General features: G+C 39.6%; 1 protein-coding gene across 1 annotated transcript; it reads left to right on the top strand.

Annotated features, from left to right (window-relative positions):
• Window positions 1–104: 104 nt before the first annotated feature.
• On the top strand, window positions 105–27,494 carry ttc17 (tetratricopeptide repeat domain 17). Its single transcript, XM_085349970.1, has 25 exons — window positions 105–282; window positions 838–927; window positions 1,078–1,247; window positions 1,367–1,478; window positions 13,259–13,390; window positions 13,786–13,895; window positions 13,991–14,138; window positions 14,532–14,671; window positions 14,965–15,125; window positions 17,561–17,673; window positions 18,590–18,742; window positions 19,102–19,217; window positions 19,385–19,541; window positions 19,683–19,754; window positions 20,054–20,278; window positions 21,678–21,894; window positions 23,789–23,917; window positions 24,266–24,561; window positions 24,674–24,827; window positions 24,931–25,051; window positions 25,251–25,410; window positions 25,813–25,896; window positions 26,378–26,497; window positions 26,616–26,759; window positions 26,876–27,494. Exons 1-25 carry the CDS (start codon window positions 112–114, stop codon window positions 27,005–27,007), a joined length of 3,627 nt encoding a protein of 1,208 aa, XP_085206096.1. The 5' UTR covers window positions 105–111; the 3' UTR covers window positions 27,008–27,494.

The raw sequence follows: 27,494 nt of genomic DNA on the forward strand, positions 1-27,494 counted from the left end.
CAAACGTCATTACATTTTTTTTCGCGCTTTGCAGACGCGAGCGCCATCTCCTGGTGGGAGTCTATTGTTGCCGCAGGAAAAAAATAGAAAAAGAAAAAGGGAGATAGAAAAATGGCGGACCTCAGGAAAATCTGCCCGGAGTCTTTGCCCTGCCGTGTCAACTATTCGCGGAAAACGTCGCTACATGGAAAGCTTTTCATCCTCCTGTGTATACTTGCAGTGGACTCCGGAGGGGCTACGACCCACTGGGTTGTCACAGAGGACGGAAAAATTCAGCAGCAAGTATGACAGCTCATTGACCTGCTAACGCTTACGTTTGGCTGCTAGCTTATGAAGCTAACTATTTTTCATAGCACCGACTGTAACGTAACTGTAGTACTTATAATAATTTAACTCGGTGCGACTCATTTGTCAGCTTGAGCAACTGTGGATTTAGAAAGAAAGTTCCGTGGATATTAAAATCCCGCTTGTTTGACCAAGTGGTTTAGCTTTATCAGACTAGTTCCTTTATCTTTTGGTTAACCGGGTCAAGATAAACACTTATATTTTTATGACAGTGTGTATGCCTCCATTGGAAGGCGCTTGCAGATATGCCAGAACGTCAGTGGTGTTTGGTGCCGACTATAGACAGGGACATTACGTATTTATGTGTATTAGGAGCGTCTGACAAGACGAGTGTGCGTGTGTGAAATTAACAATCGGGCGCACTAGTTAAATCAATGACTCCACACTATCTGAATGTTGTCATATCAGAGATTAATCAACTGCCCAAGTCTTTTTCGGCCTAAGTAAGCGAAGCTAAGCACGTCGGTCACGATCGCGCTGTTTGCTTTTCAGGTGGACTCCCCTTTAAATCTGAAACACCCGCACGATGTTGTAATCTTCATGAGGCAAGAAACCCGCGTTAACTACCTCAAGAAGCTGGAGGTGGGTTTACCCATTTATTCTTTCATTCATGCTGGTCATTCGCCGTAGTTTGTGTCACTACATTATTAAATTAAATTCAGTCGTTTAATTTAAGATCCAATTCCAGTTTGTCATGCCTCACTGCTGCCTTCTTTTCTGATTGTTGAGCAGAAGCAGCTAGTGGCACAGAAGATTCATATTGAGGAGAATGAGGACCGAGATACGGGTTTGGAGCAGAGGCATTACAAGGAGGATGCAGACTGTGTAATGGCTAAGGTACCCCTGGGAGACCTGGATCTGTATGATGGCACTTATGTCTCATTGGAAAGCAAAGACATCAGGTCTGTGCCATTATTTTGCTTTTAAATATGCATTTATGGTTTCTGCTCCTAAATAACTTCACGGCCTCTGTGTGATTATGATGAAATTGTCATCTTTTCTTCTCCTCTTTTCTTTCTAGCCCTGAAGACTACATTGATTCCAGGTCTGCTCTACCCCCAGATCTAGAGAAGCCAGACTGTGGAAAAGTGTTTGAACTACCTTATAGTATCCATGCTTTCCAGCACCTCAGGGTGAGTAGACACCAGGCTCATCATCTGTTGTGAGGATATAGGGCCGCTTGATGACAAGTATTATCTGCATGGCTTTTTTATTTCCCAACAAATATTTTGAAATGTTATCCTGAACCTAACCTCTGGAACTGAATTGCAGAGTTGCATGGAATTACATGGCAGTTCTTGTTTAATTAGGCTTTAAGCCAATTTTACACTTAATTACTAGAAATGGACCAACTGACCAGCCAGGGACTGGAATCTGCTGTTTTCCGACATGCTCATCCCAGATCAGCCAGTCTGTCTCATGTGGGTCTGATTATGAGCCGGTCTGTTACACAGATGGGTAACGTGAGCAGGTAGTCATGCCCACACTTGCAGCCTTGTGCTAACATGTCTTTAACTAGAATTTATTTACTGTGAGTGAAGACGCAGAGTTTGCTAAAATAAACAACAGACCTTATTAGACACTTAAAACACCCTCGCCCAGCTGTACTTAAACATTTTAAAGAAGCTAACAAAGGCAAAGAGGCTAAAGTTAAAGCCATCGAGAGCTCAGAGCCAGCCAGCCACAAGGCAGCAGCCTCAGTATGAGCAAAAGATCATAGGAGCTATGAGGGAAACTATGCTGATGAGTAAAAAGGTTCAAGGTCCTGGTGATTTTCTAAGCACAGTAGAAAACAATGTAACTAAATGGCATTAGATTTGTTATATATATTTATTGCAGCTGCTTTTGTTTGGGTAGGTCAAGCTTGCCAGGTATAAGTGGATGTATAGCAGCTCGTTTAAGTTCATCATTTATGCCTCTTTACAATAACTGAGCAACTTTCATTCGTGTCATTGAGAGAAGATCCTGTAACTTGGTTTGGGGGAAATTGTAAAGTTTAATCATGTCTTTTATGATAATAACATTTTTCTGAAGAATAATTGATTTTTGCTCGTATATGCTGCCACTTTTAGTTCTTAGAAAGAAAATCAAAATCAGCAACAATCGTTTTCGGCAGGCCACGCTTAGAATAAAATTGGTATTGGCCAAGAAAATTGCATCAAGTGCATTTCTGTTAATTACCACTGTGCCATCTAATACAGTTCAGTATAACATAACATACCTACAGTTTTGGATTTTGTTAATATGAAAACGGTGATTATTTATTTTTATGTTATAGGAGGTGCTGATGCCACTGTTGTTTGTTTGTTTTAAACCAACCCCTTGTTGCAGTTTATCTACAAACTTACTTGTATGATGTTTGAATTTAAATTTCTCCTTGAATCCAATGTCAAGAAATTTATCATTAATTAGGTACACACCGATCCACGTTTTTCTAGTTCCAATACTATTCCCATACATTGGAAAAGAGGATTTGTACTGATACCAGTGTTAAATTAATAAGCTGTATTCCACACTGCAAAGAGTAGACTAGGAGTCCTTTTTTATGCGTAAGGAGACGGTAGTAAATGAATAAGAAACAACAGGACCAATTTAAATGACATGGAAAACATGTATTTATATTCAATCTGTCTATTTTCTTAACTACTTTTCCAATTCATTGTCGTGGAGTGGATGTAGGTTATCCCATTTGTGAGAGAGCAAAAGACAGGGTACAGCTTGGCCAGTCCATCACAGGGAGACTGATAATCATTCACATCACGTTAATCACCACTGTCCTGTACCCGAATATGAAAACTTCACACAGAAAGGCCTCATCCGGCTGGCGGATTCGGGCCCTCTTGCTGTAATGTGAAGGTCATAACCACTGCACTGTGTCAAGCTTGTATTTATGTTATTCACTTTATTTGTTTTTACAAGTCTCATTTTAGGTAATTGTGAGAGTCTTTACTGCAGACTGCTGTCAAATGGGGTCACAATAGTAGGGCTGGGCGATATGGCCTAAAATCCATATCACGGTATAATTTGAAGCATGTGCAGTAACGATATATATCGCGATAAATTCTTTTCTTCTGTATCATGTATTTTACACACTATAAGGCACACATAAAATCCTTTAATTTTCTCAAAAATCGACAGTGTGCCTTATGTATAGGGATGGGTACCGGTGTCGTTCTGACATAAACGGTAGTAACCAGACCGAAAAGCAGCGCACATTTCGGTGCTTTATTTCGGTGCTTTTTTTTCCTGAGCTGTGATACACTTTTAGCCAATTGTTTTACGTTTCCGAGGATAGTAGGTGGGGCCAGGTACGTACGTTCTGTTAGCGCAGAGCTACAGATTAAAAATGTCCGAGGCGAAGCGGTTAAAAGTCTGGCTGTACTTCACAGCAAAATATGCAAACTCAGAAGCAACAAGTGCTTTAAGCTGATACTGTGATACTGTCAAAGGAGGTAACACCTCGAATCTCATGAAACACCTGGCGACGCATAGCGTTTTTTTAAAAGCCGAGAAATGCGCCGTATTTGATGGCAGCAGCAGCCGTTCTTCTCTGCGTGAGTAGCTTAATGTTGTTCGTGTGTAATTTACGTTGAGTAGGCTAACCACGTTATTACATTAATGCATGTAAGGTGAACTAGCAAACATCATCATAGCTACATGCGGCTGTCTTCTTGTTTGATGGCAGATACTCTCTTCACCCTGGCCAAAAAGGCTAAAATGACCAAAGAAGAAGTGGAAAACAGTTAAACATGAGAGGTTTTTGGACAAAGTTTGTGTTTTTTCCATTGATTAAGCACTGCTTCCAGCCATGAGTGATACCATATATGCCCCATAGCTGCAGAAAAGGCTAACATTGTTATCTTTTTACAAAAAAAAACAGCTGAACATGAGAGGTTTTTGGACAAAGTTTGTGTTCTCCATTCTTTAAGCACCGGTTTGAGCACCGTTTGAGCACTGGCACCGTTTCAAAAGTACCGATTTGGCACCGGTATCGGATAAAACCTAAACGATACCCATCCCTACTTATGTATGAATTCTGGTTGTGCTTACTCACCTCGAATCAATTTTATGTGGTACACGGCGCGCAGAAATCTGTTCAAAAATGTTTTAGTACGACTTTGGTAGACTATGAAGGCGCACTGCTTGATGGATTGCCGGAGCATTACAGCTGCCATAGTCAGGAGCCCTGCGGAGTAATCTGGGTCCAAAACTCCCTCTTCTTCAGGTCCCAAAGTCAAACAAACACTGCGGCATCACTGAGCGTTAAAAACTGTCTAAATTATTTTATCTTTAATAAAATGATCAGTGTTGATATAGCATGTTCTGACTGAGAGACTTCTCAAAAAATTAAAACGTACAGCTCTGCTATCACTTCCAACATAAATGAAGACAGAAAACTAAACAGCAGTGACGTTTTGTAGGGTTACTGAAGTCGGACTAGCTGGTATATAATGATGTGCTACGTGATTGCTAGCAAAAGTTAGCATAACATTAGCACAGTGAAGCTAAAGGACGAACGCTAACTTTTTTCCACTCGATAAAAGTTAACGTGAGGGTTTCTGGTGGTTAGAGACAAATGCAATTGCATGGCAGGATGCTGTAAACGGACCAAACTTCACTCAGGAGAACAACTGAGATAATCCATCCATAATATGAGGTTAGTCATTAATATACTGCAACAACGTGGGAAGAGCAGCTGCGAGAGAATTCAGCATTAATGAATCAATGGTACGGAAGTGGAGGTAGTGCAGTTTTGGGCTTTCCCCATGTCACTACCCGATCTGTACCGGAAACCCGATCGGTACCACGCATATGCGAAAGGTGTCTACTTCCGGCTGTTACGGGTCAGAGTATCTGTTAAGATGTTAACAATAATAATTATCTCTTAAAATGGTTGCAATAATGAAACATTTCAATATAATGTAGACAAAAATGAAAAATAAAAAGATAGTTACGGATCAGTACTCCCCGATCCTTACTGCACATGTGCAAAGTCTACCCGATCTGTACTGCGCATGTGCAGATTTTTCTTTTTCTTCTTCTTCTGTTTCATTTAATGGCAGTTTACTCCCCAGTGTACGAGGATACCGCCACCTGCTGACTAAGTGAATGAACTGTATTGTAAACTGAAGTAGCGCCATTACAAATGCATGTTTAATTTGATTTAGTGATAGTCAAGTGTGTTTATGCTTCTCTGTGCGGAGAGGATTGTTGGAATAGTCATGATGATGTCAATTGTCAGTAAACACTTAATCTGGCTGATGAATCTTCACGTGACACATTCTGCGCCATTCTTCTTATTTTACGGCGCTGTTGTTAAAATGGGGGACGCTCTCTGTTGAGGAGAAAAGCATGAATTTGTTTGTAAACGGATTATCCATTGTTTAAATGTCTCGGGCAGTTGAAAAGGAGGCAGAGCTGTTGAGAAATGCTAGGAGCTAACTGGGCGCTAACCGTGTCACTCAAACACATTAACTGGGGGGCTGAGCAAGATGGCGACGTGAAGAGGAGTATTTTTTTCGAGCTCTCAGCACTAGAATGTTATAAAGCAGTTTTATAGCACCTATTTGACGTCTTTCTAGCTTCCAAGACTTTTTTGAAGATCAGCGCAATAAAACCTGCTAAATCTGAATCCAAATTTAATAACAACAACATGTCGAAATCTGTTCAGAAAAGGCTGAGTAACTCGGGCAAACCACATGCAACTAGCATGCTAGCTAGCGACCATAGCTACATGAAAGAAATGGATTGTCAGCAGATGGTTGAAGAAGAATTTCCACCACTACCAGTTACGCCTTCCAAGCCTCCAGTGGCTAAAAAAACCAACATTGTCTACCAGTCACTCTGATGGCGACTCCCTGAAAGCTGATGCAGTCAACACTTTGATCAATCTGATCAACACCAGAAGTGACGCCATTGAAGAAATGGTAGGAACAGTTCGTACGGAATGAAAGGACACAAGTGATAAGATTATGGTCATTGAGAAAAACGAGTGGCTTACACAGAAATGTGACGAATGCATCTCTGAAATTGAACGCTACAACCGCCGTTGGAACCTGAGACTGTATTGGGTACCGGAGTTGGAGAAAGAAGATGTGTGCGCAAAAGTGATTGAGATATGCCAAACGGTTCTGCCAGCAGAAAAGGAAAAGCTTCCAGAGGTCTTAGACATCGCTCATCGAGTGGGGAAACCAAAACAAAATGACCCAAGACCCAGAGGGATCATCATCCAGTTCATCTCAAGGAGAATTCGTGATGCTGTGTGGAAAGCTGCCAAGAACAATACTTTCCTTCAATATAATCATCTGCGGTTCACTGAAGACCTGACGAGAGAGGACAAAGAAAACAGACTGAAGCTGTGGCCCATTATAAAGAAAGCATGTGAAGAAGGGAAATCTGCTTACTTTGTTGGAGGTCGAGGCTTTGTAAATGGTGCTGAAATTCACACAAACTCTTCAATATTCCCTGACCCTCATTTCTTCTGCAGGTCATTACATATGTCAAGTCATAAAATATAATGATTTAGTTTTAATTGTAACTAACATATATGGGTTTAACACGAAGCTAGAAAATGATCATTTATTTTTGACGATTGGAAAAAAAAAAAAATCTAGCTGGTTAAATAAATTTCCAAATGCAAAATTATTACTAGGTGGAGACTTTAACTGTATTATGGATGCTGAATTAGATAAATTTCTTCCAGGACATTCGAACAGAATTAATACTACATTGAAAGCTGTTATGGTACACCTAAAACACACAGACATTTGGAGATTCAAATATTCTCAGTCCAAAATGTTTACTTGGTGCAACAATTCTAACTCGAGACATTCAAGGATAGACTGTTGGTTAGTTTCAGAGAATTTTGACATCAATAGCATAGATGTAGGTGCATGGCCTTCTCCAGAAACAGATCATAAAGCCATATATAATAAAATAAATTTAACTTCCCTAATGCCCTTCCCTCTGTTTAACTTCCCTTCTAATTCTTCTGTTATTAAATTTACATATTGGAAACTCAACAGCTCATTATTACAGAAAGACAATGTGAAAAAGGATCTTAAAGATCTGATCTCAAACTTTTGGTCTATAGCTCAAGAAAATTTAGGGAATTATTAAAATTTGTAATTGGCAAATATTTAAGGAAGGTTGGCAGCCTTAATGTGAAATCCAAAAGGTTAGAGGAAGAAAATATAATCTCTCAAATTACAGTTATCTAATAAACAAATTGACACTTTAACTGAAGAGGATAAATTGAACCTTGCTAAATTACAAGATAAATTAGATTGTTTATACTCAGCCAAAGCAAAAGGAGCCTTTATCAGATCAAGATCTAAATGGCTTGAAGAAGGTGAGCGTAATTTCCATTATTTCTTCAGTTTAGAAAATAAACACTCAAGCATAAATAATATTAGCAAATTAATGATAAATGGGATTATAACAGAGGATTACAGATTAATCTCTAAACATTGTAGTCATTTCTATAATGAACTTTATAGCTCTACATTTTCTCAGGAAGCTGTAGATCACCTCTTAGAATCGCTGAATGTTAAATCTATCAGCCAAGAAGATTCTATATTATGTGATCAACCCATTTCATTAGAAGAAGTCAAAAATGCAATTGGGCTATTAAAAAATAATAAATCTCCAGGTACGGATGGTCTTACTGCAGAATTATATAAAACTTTTTCTGAAGAGTTGTCTCCCTTTCTTCTTGAGGTATTTGCAGAAAGCATAGGAAACCAACAACTTCCCACTATGATGAATCAAGGTTTGACCACGTTGATTCCGAAGCCTAATAAGGACCTATTAATGATTGATAATTGGAGACCAATTAGCTTACTAAATAATGATTATAAAGTATTTGCTCTAATTGTAGCTAACAGACTTAAGATGGTTCTTGACTCTGTTATTGATGAAACACAATCTGGCTTTATGCCCAAAAGACATATAACTAACAATATTAGATTGGTTTCAGATATTCTTGATTATTCTGACCTCATAAATTGCAATGGTTTCATATTATTTTTAGACTTCCACAAGGCCTTCGATACGGTGGCGCATGAATTTTTATTTCAAGCTCTAGATAAGTATGGTTTTGGTACTTCTCTACAGCGATTAAAACATTATACCATAACAGTAACAGCAGTATTAAATTAACAAACAGCACTTCACCCAGATTTAACATACAAAGAGGGATAAGACAAGGCTGTCCCATTTCTCCATACCTGTTTTTATTAATTGCCCAACTATTGTCTAACCATATAAAATCAAGCAATGTAAAAGGTATATTGCTAATTGGCAAAGATTTACTCATAACACAGTTAGCGGATGACACTACATTATTCCTAAAAGATGAATATCAAATCTCTCTTGCTATTGAAACAATCTCCATATTTTCCAAAGCTTCTGGATTGTACTTGAATATTCCTAAATGTGAACTTATGGCGATAAAAGAATGTTCGAAAACAGCTTTGTGTAACATTCCAATAAAACAATAAGTTCGTTATTTAGGTATCATAATAACCAAAAACCAGGAAAATAGAATCACTCTAAATTTCTATCCTATTCTAGAGAAACTCAAACACAGATTTAATCAGTGGCTCTTAAGAGATTTGTCGTTAAAAGGCAGAGTATTAATAACTAAAGCAGAAGGTATCTCTCGTCTTACATACGCTGCATTGGCATTGCACCTTGATAATAAACTCATAAAAGAGGTTGATAAGTTACTTTTCAACTTTATCTGGAAAAATAGGACACACTACATTTAAAAAAACAGTTCTTATGAACTCATATGTCAATGGAGGACTTAATGTGTTAGGTTTTAACACTTTAAATAACACATTCAAAATAAATTGATTAAAGAATCTAATTACTAATCCTACTTCCATTTGGAATACTATACCTGTGTTCATGTTTTCTAAGTTAGGTGGCACTGAATTTTTCCTTACCTGTAATTTTGATATTGATAAAATACCTATAAAAATCTCTGCTTTTCATTGTCAAGCTTTTTAGCATGGACACTTATTTACTAGCATAACTTTAGTCCACACAGTTATTATCTGGAATAACAAGGATGTTTTATTTAAAAGAAAATCTCTCTTCTTAGATAGTTGGTTTAGGAATAACATTGTTTTAGTCAACCAATTATTTGATTCAAATGGTATGCTTTTCTCCTGTGAAGAATTTTGTTTACATTTCAATTTAGCTATAAATCGTCATGATTATACAAAAGTATTTGGCTCAATACCATCAGGGGTTTGTATGCTGTTTAAGAATCAACCTAATATCACTTCATTCCACAGGCTGTTGGCATCTCCTATACAAACTTTTGTTGGCAAGATTTGCTTTTCTAAGCAATTTTAAGAACAACAATAAATCTGTCAGATCTTTATTTCACAGTAGCATAACCACGGTTATTTAAAGGATTTGTACTGTTTTGGAAATGTGTTTTATTTGGTCTACACAAAAAACAAAGACAATTCAACTTTGATAACAGATATATGATTAACTTGTTAATTTTAATGGCTAAATTTCATATTCACAAGTCCAAATGTTTAGGAAGACATCCCTCTTTTTATGTATTCTCCTTTGAACTTGTACAGTATCTTAATTCAATTAAGAACTCCACTAACCCAAAAGCTATAAAAACTATTGGTGTTTGTGAAAAAAAAAATCAAGATCTTTCAATCACTTTATTCTTTGGCTTGATCAGGTACTTTCCCCCTTGCATATTTATATTGTAGGTTCTGAAAATTGTTCTTTTGTTTGTCTATGGTATGCAATTTTTTTTGTAAGTACAACACCATTAATATGGTACTGTTTAATTCTATTTTGTATTGCACTGAGGTTTAAACAAAGGTTTGAATGAAAAAAAAAAATACATTAACTATCGCAATGTTGGCAAATAGGGGAAGTGACGTAAGATTTGCGCATGCGTGGTACCGATCGGGTTTCTGGTACGGATCGGGTAGTGACACCCCATATTCCAAAAGTGCTTCGTCTCTTTGCTATTACTGTCACCCGGCATCATTTGCAGATGATATTGTTTGCAGCCGCTGCAATGCTTTCGACCAAAACCGGCGCCGCTTGATGACACCATCAACATGCGCTATCGCGGTAGAGCGGTATAGTCAAAATCTCTACCGTTGGCCAAATTTATATAGTTTGTACCGTATACCGTTTATACCGCCCACCCCTACGCAATATTTTCTACTTCATCTGCTCTGATGTTTGGTGTACGTAGGACTGGGCGATATGACCCAAAATTCATATCTCGATATTCTTTAGCTGGATGGCGATATACGATATATATCTCGATATTTTTTTTTAAAGCCATAAAGTAAGAACAAAAAGAGAGTTCTTAGTCAAAGCTTGTCCCAAATCTCACATGGGCACTTTTATTAACATACTGTGTAGAAAAAATTGCTGGACATTATGGGCAATGCTGGGCATCCTCTGCACATGGCCATAAACAACCAGAGGAGTCTGTTCAGTGACAGGTTGCTTCTCCCAAAGACGACAACGAACAGACTTAAAAACTCCCATCAAACTGTTTAACTCCTCTGTGGAGGGGAAACAGGAGGACATTTATCCCTTTCGTATATTTTATTTATATATTTCTCTGTACTGGAAACCGGATTTCCCAGAGGAACCCACCCAAGGGATTAATAAAGTTTTATCTAATCTTATGTACAAGAAAAAATTACTCAGAAATAAATTATCAGCATTTATTAAATAATAATGCTCCATAAATAAAATAAAACAATGTTGTTTTTGTGCATAACAAAAAGCTCACAATTGTGCAGTCAAAATGTAAACTAAAAGATGCTGAGCAGAATAACAAAGACAGATTTTACAGCTGCTCTGTTCCCAAGTTCTACTGACTGACAGCCTTGAGTTTGAAATCCTCTTTGTAACCGTGTCTCTTAACAGGTGCCATTTGTGGTCCTTATACACACACAGTACGGTAATATTACGTTGAAGCAGAGTACGTACTACTCTGCGAGGCTCCTCGATAGCCTTAGCAGTGCAGCTTTTGTAGCTTACCGAAGTCGTACCAAAACATTTTTTTGAAAGGTTTCTGAGCGCTGTGTACCACATAAAATCGGTTCGCGGTCAGTAAGCACAACCAGAATTCATACATAAGGCGCACTGTCAATTTTTGAGAAAATGAAAGGATTTTAGGCGTCAACGCGTTAGCCCAGTTAGCTCGTTAATGCCATCCCGCCCCACCCACAGGGCGATCCGCGGTAACTCGTTAACAGAGATTTATGTTAACGTTACTGCAGTTATGGCGTTAACATTACGCTGACAGCACTGAAATATCCATCCCATCCATCCATTCGCTTCCGTTTATCCTTTTCAGGGTCGCGGGGGGCGCTGGAGCCTATCCCAGCTGTCATAGGGCGAGAGGCAGGGTACACCCTGGACAGGTCGCCAGTCTGTCGCAGGGCCAACACACAGGGACAAACAACCATTCACACTCACATTCATTCGCACATTCACACCTAGTGACAATTTGGATTATCCAATTAACCTATCCCCACAAGCTGCATGTCTTTGGACGGTGGGAGGAAGCCGGAGTACCCGGAGAGAACCCACGCAAACACTGGGAGAACATGCAAACTCCACACAGAAAGACCTCGGCCTGGTGTTGGAATTGAACTCAGGACCTTCTTGCTGTGCGGCAACAGTGCTAACCACCGTGCCAGCACTGAAATAGTGATCTCCAAATGTTTTCTTTTTACCGACCAGCTCCTCTTTGATAGCTGCCGTGTCCATCCTGTCTTTGCCTGCAGGTGAAGCGATGGGGGAGGGGGAGTTTTGTTCAGTGAAGGAGAGGCCGAGTAACGTTGCGTAGAGACAAAAGTGGACGAAAGAGAGGCAAACTTGCGGCTCCACAAGTAAAATTATAGCGTAACATAGACTATATCGATATAAACGATATTGTCACATCTAGGGCTGCACGATTAATCGTTAGAAAATCGCAATCTCAATTCATACTTATGTGCGATCTCATTTCCAAATGACAACGATTTTTTTAAAAAAGAGAGAGAGAAAAGACGACGACGATTGTACCGCATTTTGATCCGGGACGTAATCTGCATGAAAACAAGCGCTCACTCTTCCTGCTCAACAAATGACGAGTGCGGAGCCTTATACCACGTGATACAGAAGCTGGCTGCTAAAATTGGCAGGGAAAAAACAACAGAGAGCACGTCAGGGATGAGGAGAAAGTGACAGGAGAAAATCCGTCCCGGTCAACCACCCAAACATCAATAACGGGAACCTTATACAGCGCTTCCCTATACCCGTCGAACTCCCGCAGGCACAAAGAAATTACGGAGGCTATCACTTATCACCTGACCAAAGATATGGCTCCCATCAACACTGTGCAAAACGAGGGATTTAGGAAAATGATGAACACCCTAGACAAACGCTACACAGTGCCGTCCCGCAACTATTTTTCTATTGTTGCACTACCTGCTCTATACACGCAGCGTCGAGCAACGGTGGAGACGGAATTTCAAGCAGTACAACATTTTGCGGCAACGACAAAATGTAAGACATTTGTTGTTTTTATGTTTATTTATTGTTTTTATGTTCAGTCTCAACTGTTACGAAGTTGATGTGCAGTTAATAAGTGCAATAAATATTTATACTGGAAAAGAAAATCGTGAGAGAATCGTGATCTCAATTCTAAGCAAAAAAATCGTGATTCTCATTTTATGCAAAATCGTGCAGCCCTAGTCACATCTCATATCTCGTATAAAAATATATCAATATTTTAAAAAAAATCGATATATCGCCCAGTCCTAGGTGTACAGCACCAAGGAGACTTCAGCCTTTTTGCTTGTTTGATCACCTGCTAAAATATGATCTAATTGTCTTCCCCTTCTCTCTCCTCTAGGGTGTACAGGAGAGGGCAAACCTGACCTCCCCACTTCTTTCTAAGGAGGATCCTATTTTTAGTTCATTGTCTCCTAAGCTGGGTCGGAGTGCTGATGAGGTGGGTCATCGCATCCATGAAGGCTTACTGAGGGTAAGGGTCTCTGTGAAACATTTACTCAGTATACTTAAAAACAAAAAAAGTGACTGTTTTTGTTTTTTTCCTTTGGAGTTGGTGTAGGAGTATGATATAAGTACTGGCAAATGGTCCAAATATAATTTTTGCATGTCTGCTTATCTAAATTTGTTCTGTTCAGATGATTGGTTTATGACACCCAAATATTGAAGCAATAGTCATTCTGAGTGCAAGGTCAGACACGTTCTGAAGCACAGATTATCAGTGAGTCTTAAGGTTACTGAGCTCTACTGTCCAACGCAACAATATGAAGGAGGAGGAAAAGCTAAAATTCTGTAGAACCTTAAAAGTTGGCAGTTTGTGTATTTCATAAGGCATAAAAAGACACATAACTTTAGGATTGTGTGTTTCAGAATTCGTCGTCCTGGGTGCTGTACAACATGGCGTCATTTTATTGGCGTATGAAGAATGAGCCTCAGAAGGCCGTGGACTGTGTTGTGCGCGCTCTGCATTTCTCCCCAAGGTACTGTGAGGCTCGTCAGACGAGTTTTGCGGTAATATTTAGTTTATTGCGTGCGAGTGGTTACAGGTGTATCTGTGTGTTTGTTGTTCCTGTAGGCAGCACAAGGATATAGCCCTGGTTAACATGGCCAACATCCTACATCGTGCCCATTTTTCAGCAGATGCTGCTATCCTCGCCCACGCTGCCCTCGACCTTACCTCAGACCTCTTCACCAGTCACTACACTTTAGGCAACATTTATGCTGTAAGTTAAAGGGAAACCTTCAAGCCACAGTGAATGTTTTATCACAGCATTTCCTGAATTTCACTGTAGTTAGGTTTCAGAGAGAATCAAAATCCAGCTATCAAAATCCTGTTTTCTTACGGACTAGTATTTTAGAAAATTTCTGACTATCAGTGGATTTACAAGCAAGGCCTGTAAAACAGTTTTCATATTTACGGGGAGTACCAGTATTTTACAAAATGTATTTTTATATAACACTTCTCTTTGTGTCCACCAGGCTTTCTATCAGTGTACTAGTCTGTACATATTTTTAGTCTGTTTATCGTTCTGTTGTGCTCGCAAAGCGTCGCTACATGAAACAGGTAAGTCTGACCTCTGCTGTATCTGTCGTGCTTTATGTTGCTGTCTGACTAGATGCTTGGGGAATACAACCACTCGGTGCTGTGTTACGAGCAGGCACTGCAGGCCCAGCCAGGCTATGAACAGGCCCTAAGGAGGAAGCATGCTGTGTTGTGTCAGCAAAAACTGGAGCAACGCCTGGAAGCCCAGCACAGGTACACAAGCATTTTAACACACTCTCTAAGTGATTTTGGTTGTGTTTTTGTTTTTACTGTACATTTCTGTTACTGATAATGCCAAAGAAAAGCCTTGCAATGAAAATATATTGTCATTTGCTGTATGTCGAGGTTGTTCAGTGATTACAAGAAATACACATAGACGTACCTGTAGGGAAGTCAAAATATGTGATTAAAATAAGTGCAGAGCTGGCAGCCAATGGACTATTTTTACACTTATCCATGTCTACCAACTGTCCTGTTTTTCCCCTCTTTGTTTTCCATATTTGTAGGTCCCTACAGCGGACACTGAATGAGCTGAAGGAGTACCAAAAGCAGCATGATCACTACCTTCGCCAGCAGGAGGCGCTGGACAAACACAAGCTGCTGCAGGAAGAACAAATCCTGCGCAACATTATCCATGAAACCCAGATGGCCAAAGAAGCCCAACTTGGTGAGATGCCACATACAGGAATTAAACGAGAACAGAACAGGAAAGAGAACATTTAGGATAGTCATGAGATTATTGCAAAGTAGTGTAATCGCACAGTTCAGTTAATGAGTTTTGCAGCAAATTACGTTCTACTTTGGAGAAAGCTAATTGCTTTACCAGGTCAAAAGATAATATGAGGAGCCTGGGCTGGCTGTGGTTTAGCTTGTTACATACTAAATTAATGTGCATTTTTTATAATTGTGAAAAAGAAGCGACTTGTTCAGCCAGTTGTTTTACTGCAAACTGATGTGTATCAGTTCTGAGGAGGGCAAAGTTTATTACTTGGTTTCACATAGCAGAAGTGGTAAAGCTGTCAAGGTGCAGTAGAGATGATTGTAAAGTTGTGAAACTCATAAATGAACTCAAGCATGAATAAGCAAATTCACAATATGAGCAACTCAGCAAGATGTCAAGTCACATTAATCTAGGTTTACACATGGTCCCTTTAAAAAAACAAAAGTAGGGTTTAGTTGGGGTTAGGTGCAAAAACAGGTTTGGCTGTAACATAGACTACGAGAAAACAAATTAAACAAAACTTTATCTCGATCACAATTTTGGCTCCACACAATCATTTGAATGCGATCGAACGATATTAAAAGTGTGTTCTCTGTCAGTACAACACCAAGAAAAAGTAAATTAAGCACTTGCTAAATTGTCTTGATGCATTCTCCATCATCCAGGTAAGTAAATCTCCAAAGGTTGATTCTGTTCATCTGGACGTAGCGTTTTCAGTGGGAGAAACGTTTCGTCACTCATCCAAGTGACTACTTCAGTCTCAGCTGCCTGCAGGTCAGCTGAGACTGGAGTCAAGGAGGCCATTTACGTGAAAAGGGAAAGACCATCTCTGAATCGAGGAGGGGGCCTAAGGGTACATCTTTCACCATCCTACAATGCTGTGATTGCAGCCATTCCCCAACTCTCTGTGAAGGGTACTCATGGCCATTGATCAGTGGTCTTTGATAAATGGTCATGAGAATTTGCATAATCATGATGAAGGAACTGACCTCCCAGCCCATTGTTCTTTCAGTGGGCTGGTTTCAGCTATTATTCAAAGGTACTGTTTATAAGATTGGGAAAACCTGCAGTCAGCTGAGACTGAAGAAGTCACTTGGATGAGTGACAAAATGTTTCTCCCACTGAAAACGCTACGTCCAGATGAACAGAATCAACCTTTGGACACTTGCTAAATCAGTGTCTTGCCATTTACCTGCATGTGCCACAGCTGTTTACTGCAGCTGACGGCTTGAAGTTTCCTGGATTATTCAGGAGAAGATTAAACAACATTAAAATATAGATTTAAAGCACCATGAAAATGTCTGACACTGCAGAAGCTGAAGAGCTTGTGCCTTAAAGCTGATCATCATCCCACTGCTCGGAAATACTTTGGAATTGGTGCCAGTCTGAACAAACGATTTGCCAAGAGAGCACTAGAGTTGTCTGTGAACCACAAAGCAACATAGTCATTTGCTGTATGTTGAGTTATCCGGCCACCTGCAGTATAATTAATGCATGTAGACCAAAAAAAATTGTGTAATTGTGAATCTTCCAAAATCAACTCCGATGTCAATAAAAGCGAGCCTTGCAGCGCATCAGCGTATCCAACCAGATCATAAAGACATTTGGTCAAAAAGTATATTTCCAATAAACACGGTGATTAATAAAGGCAGACAGTTGTCTTTCTACAGTGACAAAACCTGTGTTCTATGTAGAATGTCACAGAGGAATCTCACAGCTGTCGAGTATTTTACTCGAGTTTTACTAGAGTTATTTTACGTGTTATTCACACCCACCATGCAGGTACAATGAATGGAGTGAAAGATTTTGCTAGGTTAGGTGTTAGGTCAGGTGAATAAAAGCCAGATATTCTAATTAACAGGAATATAACGCAGTGTATAAAGTGAAAGCAGTGCCATGTTTGTTTAATTTTTATGTTTATTTTTCTTCAAAGAGATGCGCTTAATTCTGGCAAATTAGAAAGACCGGTTTTATTTTAGTCTGTACATTAGCAAGAGTGTCACACAATACGAATATGAAAATAGGATTTTGTTTACCTGACAGCAAAAAAGATTTCTGTCTCTAAAATCAATGAATAATCATGACAAATAATTGTGATCTCAATTTTTAACAGCATTTTGGTCATAGTCATCCAGCCCTAAAACAGTCCTTAGGCTCCTCTGAACAGTGACTTCAAATAAATAGTTTTCTGATAAGTTCATTTTCTAAATTGCTAGTTACGAGTCAGTTATTGACATTGTTGGCTTCAACACACTAAAATGCTTAGCTTTAGGTTCTAAGATGGGACTACGCTAACTCACTTCCCAGTGGCTCAGTCCCTCTTTTATAGTCTCCGAGTGTTTAGAATAGCATCTGAGACTTTTCCATCATGTGTGTTTCAGGGAACCATCAGATGTGTCGGCTGGGTCAGCAGCAGCACAGCCTCTACTGCCCGTTTGACCTGCCTGTCCGCTACCACCGGGGTGATCTGTTTGAACATGTTCAGTATGTCCAAGTGAGTCTTTGGAAAAACTGTTTATAAGAAAATGTAGACATCAAAATGATAAACGCTGACCGCCTTCTTGGCAGATGCGCACACTATTGAAAGTATGTTTAACAAGTTCATCACGAGAGGTTATTCTAGTCTAAAAGCAATGGCATAATCTCTTCTTTTCTGAATGACTTTAGGGATATCGCTTTTTTGCTATGAAAAATCAGTTCTAGTGTACAAAAATTGTTCTATTCAGTTGTAGTTGGTGTCCTTGCCAAAGTGACTGTTAGATGTGACAAAGAGAGAAGATGGTCTGTTAATATGTTAAGAACTGGTGGATCAGTCAGTCTGCCTTTTTTTAAAGTTTTTCTTTTCTTTCAAGTTAAGGCACAAAAACCATCAAACAGTAATGAAACTGGCTCTCAGGTTCTCATTTCCCCTGAAAGGAAAGACTAAGAATTACCTCTGCTGTACAGGAGATGTTCTCAGTCTCAGAAATTAACGGCACACTGTAATAGCTGCACACGACTACATCCCCCGATGATAAATTTACTTCAGTCACTCTGTAGAGAGCTCTTGCGTACAGGTAGATGTGAACACTCTAACACTGGCAAATGCATGTAAAACTCAAAACATAATTTGCATTTAAAACATTTTTTCACTTACTACATAAAATATGTCACAGTTTGAATGTCATCAGTATTTTTCTACAGTGTAGAGCATATCAAAACCAATGAACAATCCACGAATGAGCATGTGTGTTCAAACAGAAGGACAGTGTTTCTTAGCCCAGGGTTTTTGTTTGTGTTTTTATAGACAAACAATTTAAATGCAACGACACTGCTGTGTTCTTTCTACAAGAATAAAACAAACATTTATTTATTGAGTCATTATTTATGAAGAACCTTGTTTTGCTTTGTGTTTCTGTCTTTGTTCGTAGTTTGGAGAAGAGGTGTCAGTGGCATCCAGTGTGGCACTTGTGTCAGAGCGCAACTCAAACCAGACGGAAGCCAGCCTCCAGCTCCACCCCACCGTGTCTGGGGGCCAGGATCCCGCTGCCGCCCTCTGGGGCAGCCATCAGGATTACACAAAGGCAGGCTAAACCAATTACATGTTTTTTGTTTTTGTTTTTTGTTTTCTTTTAATTTTCTTGTTTTTCACAGGTGAAATCTGTGACTGTAAATAAAAACAAAATAAATAAATAAAACTAAATAAAACTCTTGCAGTGCTTAAACAAACTTTAAACAAATTGCTCGAAATGAACTTAAACTCACCATAGTACTTACAGCACTGTGTGGGAACTGGTGGTTTACATTTGGCAGACAAATTTAAATACTGAAGAGAAAATATTAGACTTGTAAAATAGTCACATATAGCCTGGATAAACTGGATAACTAGAGCGTGATCATGTTTTGAATAATTAGAGTTACAGGAAGTGTGTTTGTGATGTAGGACTTGCAGAGGATGTTGTGGCCTCAGAGGTCTGACTGTGCCCATGAGTATCCAAGTGTCCCCCCAGCTCACCTGCTGCCAACCTACTACCTTTCACCTGAATCACAGGGCATCAGGTCAGTACAGATTCCTGGATGGACACATTTCTAGTGGTAGCAGCATAGATGTATTAGTTTCACATTTCTCAGACGGATCTACAGGAATGCAAAAGAAACACATGTGTTCAAAGAGCTTTGCAAAAAAAAGAATAATGAGTGAAATATGTCTGCTTATGTTTATTCAGCCCAGTGGCAACTCTTCTTTATGGGACCAGCAGTCTTTCTGGGACAGTAGGTCTGCCAGACTGTGGTCCTGTCCCCCAACCATACCCAGCCCTTCTGCCTGCCTCACTAGAGTGGCCCCTGGAAGAAAAGGAGCTGCCAGATCCTTTTGCCTCTGAGGTATCCGTCTGTCTATTTGTACACGTGCGGGACATTTGCATATGAAAACAACCACTACAGTCCTCTTGTGTGTGTGTTTGTATTCTTTTTTTTTTGTGGCAAAGACTATCCATATACACATATTTCTGTCTGTGTATATAGATACTGCAGTTACGTAGTGGAGGATTGATGCTGGACCAAATTGGCCATAGAATTGCTCAAGCCATGAAACAAGTAAGGGAGCTCCTCACACCCACACAGGTTCTGATCGTTGCTATGTATCTTACCATCTGGTGTATAAGCCTAAATCTGTATAGAGTGCTACAGAGTATGTTTATTTTTCTTTAAATATAGTTTAGATGAACCCTTTTCTGACTCAGTGTTCCTGCAGTCCAACTTAAGTTGTTGAGTTCACAAGACGTTTCCATTATATCTGAAGTCTGATTATGAATAACTCTAGTCACTCCAAATAGCTCCCAGCTCAAATTGTTTGAGGCCACCTTAAGCTAACCTAAGTTGTTTTGTATGTATAGGCCACTATACCCCGCTGGCAGGTCCACAATGAGGCAGCTCTATTTTGGCGAGCCAAAGGCAATGGTAGCCGTGCCCTGCAGTGCCTGCGCCAAGCCTTGAGCTCAACTTCGCCTTCCCATCGCCACCTCCCTCTCGCCAATGCTGCAAACCTGCTGCTACACCACGGCCTAAGCACCCACGCACAAACACTGCTGGAGTATGCATTGGCACTTAATGCGTCAGAGGTAAATAACCTGCTGGGTTATGCTATTTCAGTATGCTGTACAAGTAGTTTGTTTAGGTGTGCTTTATATTTTGTTTCGTGTTGGAGAAACGTATTTGCTAACACAAACGGTATTCATCACATCGCCTTGCGTCAAAGGAAACAAAAACACGCCTGTTATCGTCTTTGCAGCACGCTGCGTTGTACTGGACTGAAAATCCCAAATCAGCAGTAGTGGTTTTTTTGGTTTTGTTTTTTTGTTTTTTATTGCCTGTGCTGAATGCGACTTAGCCAACAAACTTCTGATGAACTGCATTTTTGATGGCTTCACAGAGCACCACTTTTCAATTACTGGGATCAGTAGTGTCATTGTGCCATGTCTGAGCACTCATCAAGGTGGTTCCAGGAACAAATGTCCCAACCACTGGACAACACATTTCAACATGGCAGAGGAACCTAGGAAAATTTAAAACCTGAGTGTTTGCCTAAAAATGCGCAGCATCTAGATGTTAGACTCATTTTACATTCTGGGCCACATATAGCACGCTTTGATGTTAAGTGGGCCGGACCAGCAAAACTCTCCTTTCTGATAGTCTAAAGAAGTTTAATCACACATTTAATCCTTAAAATATTTTAATATATAAGAAGAAAATGCAGTTTCAAAAATATATCTCGAGTTTTATATATGATAAATAAATGCTGCTTTAAATTTCTTAAATTGCAAGAAATCAGTATGAAAAAACAGAAGAAGCTCAGTTAGGTCATTGCGCAGACTTATTTAATTAAAAACTGAAGTTTTTTGTTAATTGATGGGTTTTATAGTAAAGAATACAAAAATCTTGCATTTTTAGCACATGGTGAAAAAACAAATTTTGTGTAATTTAATGGTTTATCTATTAGTTGTTTTAGTGTAGTATGAATGGTTACAGTGGAGGTGTTTATTAGAAGGAAAAGCTGTAAAAATGTGAAAATACAGTTAAAAGTCAGATATTTTGTGCCCTTATTCGTATTTTCCAAAACTGCCAGTGGGCCAGAATGGAGTCTTTGTCTTTGGCAGAGCTGATTTTGGCCCTTGGGCGTTATGTTTTGACACACCCAATCAAGAAAATGCCATAGAGAAACCACAGACTAAATTTGATAGGGAAAATTTCCAATATCATTCTAAATCAAGCTTTGCGGGTAAAAGCTGGTTTATGCGTGTAGAGAATTCTCATGTTATAATAATTCAGGAACCGCAGGTCAATTGTGTTATATGTAAGCTGGAAACTGCAGAAGTGCTGTTTTACATGCATGATTTAAAAAATAAAAATAAGAAAAGCAGATCCTCCACAGATGACAGGAACAATGTTCATTATCATGCACATCATCCACCATCTAATTTCACCCGTCTTGTCTTGTTTTTGTTTTTTTTCCTCCCTCAGCCTCACACCCTGCTCAGCCTGGTGAGCGTACACTTGGCCCAGGGCAATGTGACAGGTGCCCTGGCCCTGTTCCGCCACATCCTGGTCACGGCCCTTTCCTCCTCTTCCTTCACGTCCTTTTCTGGCTGTGAGCAGTGCCGCAACAGTCTACCTCTGCTGCGTTGTCTTCAGTTCTACCCCTCCCTTTACAATCTATCAAACCGACAGTCCTGCTCAAGTGAGTAACTTGGGGGGTGGGGAAAAAATACCTGGTTTTGTTGTTTATTTGTGGGTCGTTTTTTTTTTGTTTTGTTTTTTAGTATAATTTTCTGTTTTGCTATTTAGTTACGGAGTATGTCTAAAATGATGGATTACAGTACAGATTCAGATGATCAGCAGTGACCTAGTTGAAAGTTTTGCATGACAAAATTCAAGTGGGAGTATTTTAAAGAAATCTTTGCATACTAAAAACAAGATAAATATTTAATCGAAACTAATAGTTGCAAAATGATAATGTTCTTAAGTTGCTGAAACCCTGAAATATCTGAAGTTTTGTAAAATGAAGAACTGTTGGGTAATCTCTTTTAAAAGCAGAGCTTTATTGGGCGACCAGAGAAACTCATTCTCTGCCCACTGGCTGTGTTTTTGTTTTGTTTTTTTTGTTTTTTTCCTGTGTTGGTTCACAGCACGCTGAAATGCTGTAACAGCCACTTGAGCAGAATCTGTCACATCTAATTTAAGGGTTTTAGTTTTATTCGGTTGAATACAGGATTAAACATTCCCAGTAATGTTTAATGCGGGAATGTTTGAATTAATCAGCAAATGTAATAGCATTTATTAAGAGTTGGTGAGTCTAAATGCATTTATTAGAGCTTTACAAATATTTATTTTTCTATCTCTATGAGCTGAAGTGAAATTTAGCCTCGGACTCATCTGCTTTGGGCCTTACACTCACAAACCACCTCGTGTTGCTCTGCCTGAAGCTGCAAGAGTTGCTGTGAAAAACTGCTTGTATGTTGGGTTTCTTTCCTGTATTCATATCAGTGGGAGTGGAGAGAACAGTGCTTTGAAGTGAAGAAATTTTTCCACTCAATAATTTAAGCTGCAGAAAATAGCTGATGCCAAATTTAGAAGGGACTATATTTTGAGCTCTAAAGTTGAAGGTTGCGTCCATAAAGCGCACACCAAATGTCTGAGGTTGCTTGAGCCCTTACAAAGCACATATCTACCATTTAGATTTTTCAATAAAAATCAAATGTACTAAAAAAAATAGACTTATAGTAAAAGTTTGGTGATGACTGCTGTCCTTGTGTTTTAGATCTTGTCAGGGGAAGAACTACAGTGAGCTAGAAAATAGTGGTGCAGAAACAGCTGAGGTCTCAAACTGGTGTCCCTGATAGATAAGATCCATCGGTTCTTCTGGCTCCCTGTTCTGGCTGTTGTCCATGCAAGGCCAGCACAATGTGTACATGTATGCACTTAAGCACCCAATGAAAAAATAACATTTGAATTATGTGAAAGATTTGAGGTAAAATTCATAGCCAAACATTATATCAGTCAGTTTACAGTAGTTACCGAACGGCTGCCAAAGACCTACTAGTACAAGAAAGAGAACCATATAACGTGGGGGGAAACATGTAGGCTTCTTCAGGGGACAGTGAGACAGTAAATGGAGTCGATATGTAGATTTTGAACTGATTTTTTTTTTTTTTTTTTTTTAAACCCAAAAACAAACACAGTAGCTGTGTTTTCACCGTTTGAAGTAAGTACAACAGGAAATTGTTTCCAGTGAGCTGCAGTGTAAAATCTGTAAGGCTGTGAGCTAAGGTTGAACAATTATCACATGATATTCTGGATAAATGTTAAAAGAATAGCAAAAAATAACCAAAATTATTTCATAGTTCTCCACCTAAGTGGGGGAAAATACTTTTTAAAAAGTTGTATTAGCTAAAATTACTAAAGTATAATGTCTAAATTGATAAAAAAATAGTTGCAAATATGCAAAACCCTTACATAATAATCCATTCATCATTGTTTAATTAGTCTTTTTTTGTTTTTGTGCATTTGTGTCCATTTTTGTCAAACATTTTGTAGTTTCATTTTAATTGCATGCTTTTTGTGGTAATTTATAGTTGATCCGGAGGGCACTGCCTGCATGGCTGAGGAGGACCTCGGCCTGCAACTGGAAGACTGGGAGGGCAGTGAAGAGAAGCAGGACGCACCGGCCATTTCAGCCATGGAAGACACTCTGCTCTTTGAGAGTAAGAATTTGATATGTGGCGTCTTCACTGGCACAATGAAGCAGTCAAGATATTATGTCTGTGGCACTTCAGCAAGGATGTATTTGGTCTAAATAATTCAGAACTTGAGATTCCGTCTTGTGCAGTTTGGCATGTGGCAAAAATGTGTAGTGTAAGTGTCACAGACAAGCGAGATTTAACAGCAGTGGAATACTTTACTACATTTTACTGGCTTTCAGGTTCCCATGGTCTACTTTGGGGTGTCCTATCGTTTTTTCTTGTTTGTTTGTTTTGGGGTTTACATGCTCTTTCTTTCCTGTTGAGCTAATGTTTCGTAATCCTATTCATTCCTTTCTCCGCACCATGCAGAGGTCATCGTGGACAGTAACGGCTCAGATGAGGCAGCCGGACAGCAGCAGGCTTCTCCTTCTGCATCGGCAGCGGCAAAAATGAGCGCTTCTTTTGGAGATGATGGAGAAAAGGAGGAGGAGGACTGGCAGCTGAAGGAGGATCTGATGGGAGCCTTTGAGGGTGCACTGGATGTCGGTGGGAAGCGAGGTGACCTGCGAGGTATCCGGGTGCTAAAGAACGACCGCGTCATGGGTGCTCGTCCTGGTAGTGGGCCCTGTTTTGGAAACTGTGAGGATGACGAGGGAGCAGAGTGGGTAAGTGTGGAAGTTCACTGGTTTTTAAATGGCAGAACTGAGTTTGAGTAATCCTTGCCAACATCTGTCAGATATTTGTGAGTACCTTAATTGAGTATTACTACTACTTCAGATCACTTTCCAAGTAAAGCGGGTCAGAAAGGCTAAAGTGGATGGGTCAGAAAGTGTTTCCACCTCTGATGACAGCCAGAATGGGGACTCACTGCCTGGGGGTCACTCTGTTTTGGAGATCAGCGGTCCAACTATCCCATCGCCCTGTCCTTCAGGTAACACATAAACCTTTAGTATTAACTGACAACATCACGCACAGAGAAAAAGCCTCTCAGAGAGGTGTCACTGTATTTTTCTTTTTCTTTATTCTTTGGACAGGCCGTTGGAGAGACTACACAAGTCTTGGCTGGCCAGGGCCAGAGGAGTGCCAGCGGATACGGAGGGTGGACCTCACCACTGTAGCTAGCACTTGGTTGGCTGTTTCTGCCAAGAACATTGAGTAAGGCTCTCACTGTCCTGAATACGTTTTTATCCTGTATTTATGAAGTTCTAAACAGATTCAAAGAGGATTTGTTTTATTACCATATCACTGTGAAAGCAGGTGGCAATTTCATTTTTAACAGAACTTAGAAATGTATTTATAAGAAATAGACAGCTGGATAATTTCTTTTTATTTTCTCTCCACTCCCTCCCATCAGCATCACAGAGCACATAGACTTTGCCACTCCACTCCAGGAGCCAGCTGTTGAACCTTTATGCAACGCCAACCTAGCTGCTAGTATGCACACCCTCGACCACCTGGCAGGGGTAGCCAATCGTGCCGCCATCCATTACACTGGGGAGAGCCAACTGCGTGAGGTATGCTGAGGCAGAAGCCGGAGATAACAAGAGGCAACATATAAAATAAATGCAAACAGCACAAGACTGGAAAAAAGTTCCATGTTAAGGTTTCCTTTACAGAAGGATTTTTCTAAGAGCAAATAAGATGAACTTAATCACATCAAAACTAATGTCACTACATTCTAGTCTTCTCATCCAAATTGTTGACAAGCTTGTATATCACTCTTTTTAAACTTAAAAGTTTCAAATTACCCTTAAGTGGGGGAAAACACACAACATTTAAAAACAATCTCAGAACCTTCTTAAGAAATAAAAACACAATTTTGTTGTGTTTAACTTGATTGACAGGATTTTTTTAAACCCATCTTTCTTACAGTAGCTCATAGTGTGATTTATGTCTCTTCTTTTCCAAACCCAAAGGTCCTGCAGAACCTCGGCAAAGATAAGTTTTCCCCACAGTCCTTTGAGCAGGTGGGCACCCGCATTGCTAAAGTCCTGGAGAAGGTAAGGGCTCTCTGATGGTCCAAGGCAATTTAAAAATAAGTTTTTGCTTTAGAATAATAGATTTTTCCACCTGTTATGACTTGAATGTACAGCAAGTCATGTTCATATATCAGGAGAATACTGTTTTACTGTGATTACCATTAGACTAGTATTTTAATAAAGGAAAGATGTCTAAAAATATATTCAGCTGTATAAACATCTGATCACTGGTCGTCTCCTTGGCGCTACAGCATGTTATTCAGAATATCCTTCGCTTTAAGTCAAAACTGAATCTAGCAAATATAAACACCCCACTGTGAAAGTCGGTACTGTGGTTTATTCACTTCTGGTGGTTTGTTTGTCCAGTCGGGCTTTATGATTAAACTCTCCAAAGTTTTTCTCTGAATATTATTGTACTTCTTTTGATAGCTGTACCATGCAACTCCAGTGCGACTAACACGGTTCATTGAGTTTTTCTCTTCTCTAATCCCTAAAACGGCAGAATCAGACTTCCTGGGTTTTATCCAGCATGGCTGCACTATACTGGAGAGTGAAAGGTCAAGGCAAGAGAGCCATCGACTGTCTACGACAAGCACTCAACTACGCTCCCCATCATATGAAGGCAAGTTAGGCAAAAGTTGTTCCCAACAGTGGTTTTCTTGTGAAAATGAAAAATAAATCTCTTTATATGTTGTTTTGTTTTTTTTGTTTTTTTCTCCCTCTCGTGACTTTTAAACCAGGATGTGCCACTTATCAGCCTGGCCAACATCTTCCAGAACGCCCGGCTATGGGAGGACGCGCTTACAGTGGCTCGCATGGCAGTAGAAATTGCTCCGCACTTCGTCGTGAACCACTTTACCCTTGCCAATGTCTATATAGCAATGGTAACAGCCACAGTCACACTTTTTTCTAATAATCCATCAATATTTACTGAGAGCTGCTCACCAGCATCATAGGTGCATCATACCACATCAAGTGTCTTTGTTTTCCTCGTCACCAGGAGGAGTTTGAGAAAGCCATGCGCTGGTACGAGTCTACTTTGAAGCTGCAGCCAGAGTTCGCTCCTGCCAAAGATCGACTGAGAACCATTCAGTGTTACCTGCTCACCAAGAGGGAACGTCGTCAGCCCTAAACCACTCAGCCAGTTTAATCCCAGTAGTACCCACTGGCCATGCACACATCAGATAAACACTCACACACATACATGCAGACAGAATACACATCAGAAGATTGCAACAAACTTGCACAAAGTAAAAGTGTAGGAAAAATGAACTAAGTCAAACATGAGGTGTTGAGCTTTATAATCGGCTGAATCTTGAGTCCTTGTTTGTTTTTGTTTTTTGGGGGTTTTTTGTGGGGGTGGGGATTGTTTTTATTTAATTTTTTTTTTTTTAAAAGGTCTAACCAATACCAAGAATTAAGTTTGAACTGTCATACAGTAAAACTGTAGATAATCTTGGCCCACTACTTGCAGGATTTTTGTTATGTCTCAAAATCAAAAGGCTCAGACTCATTTTTGCAAATCAATTTTTGCATGATTTGCAATAAAAGTTGGACAAAACTAATGACCACAGAACCCACCTAATTCTCTTACATTATTTTATTTAAATTGAAGAAAA

Source organism: Diplotaxodon limnothrissa, linkage group LG1 (assembly GCF_057381915.1).
Source record: "Diplotaxodon limnothrissa isolate DT_005_m linkage group LG1, D_limnothrissa_male_GT1.1, whole genome shotgun sequence".
NCBI classification, from domain to species: domain Eukaryota; kingdom Metazoa; phylum Chordata; class Actinopteri; order Cichliformes; family Cichlidae; genus Diplotaxodon; species Diplotaxodon limnothrissa.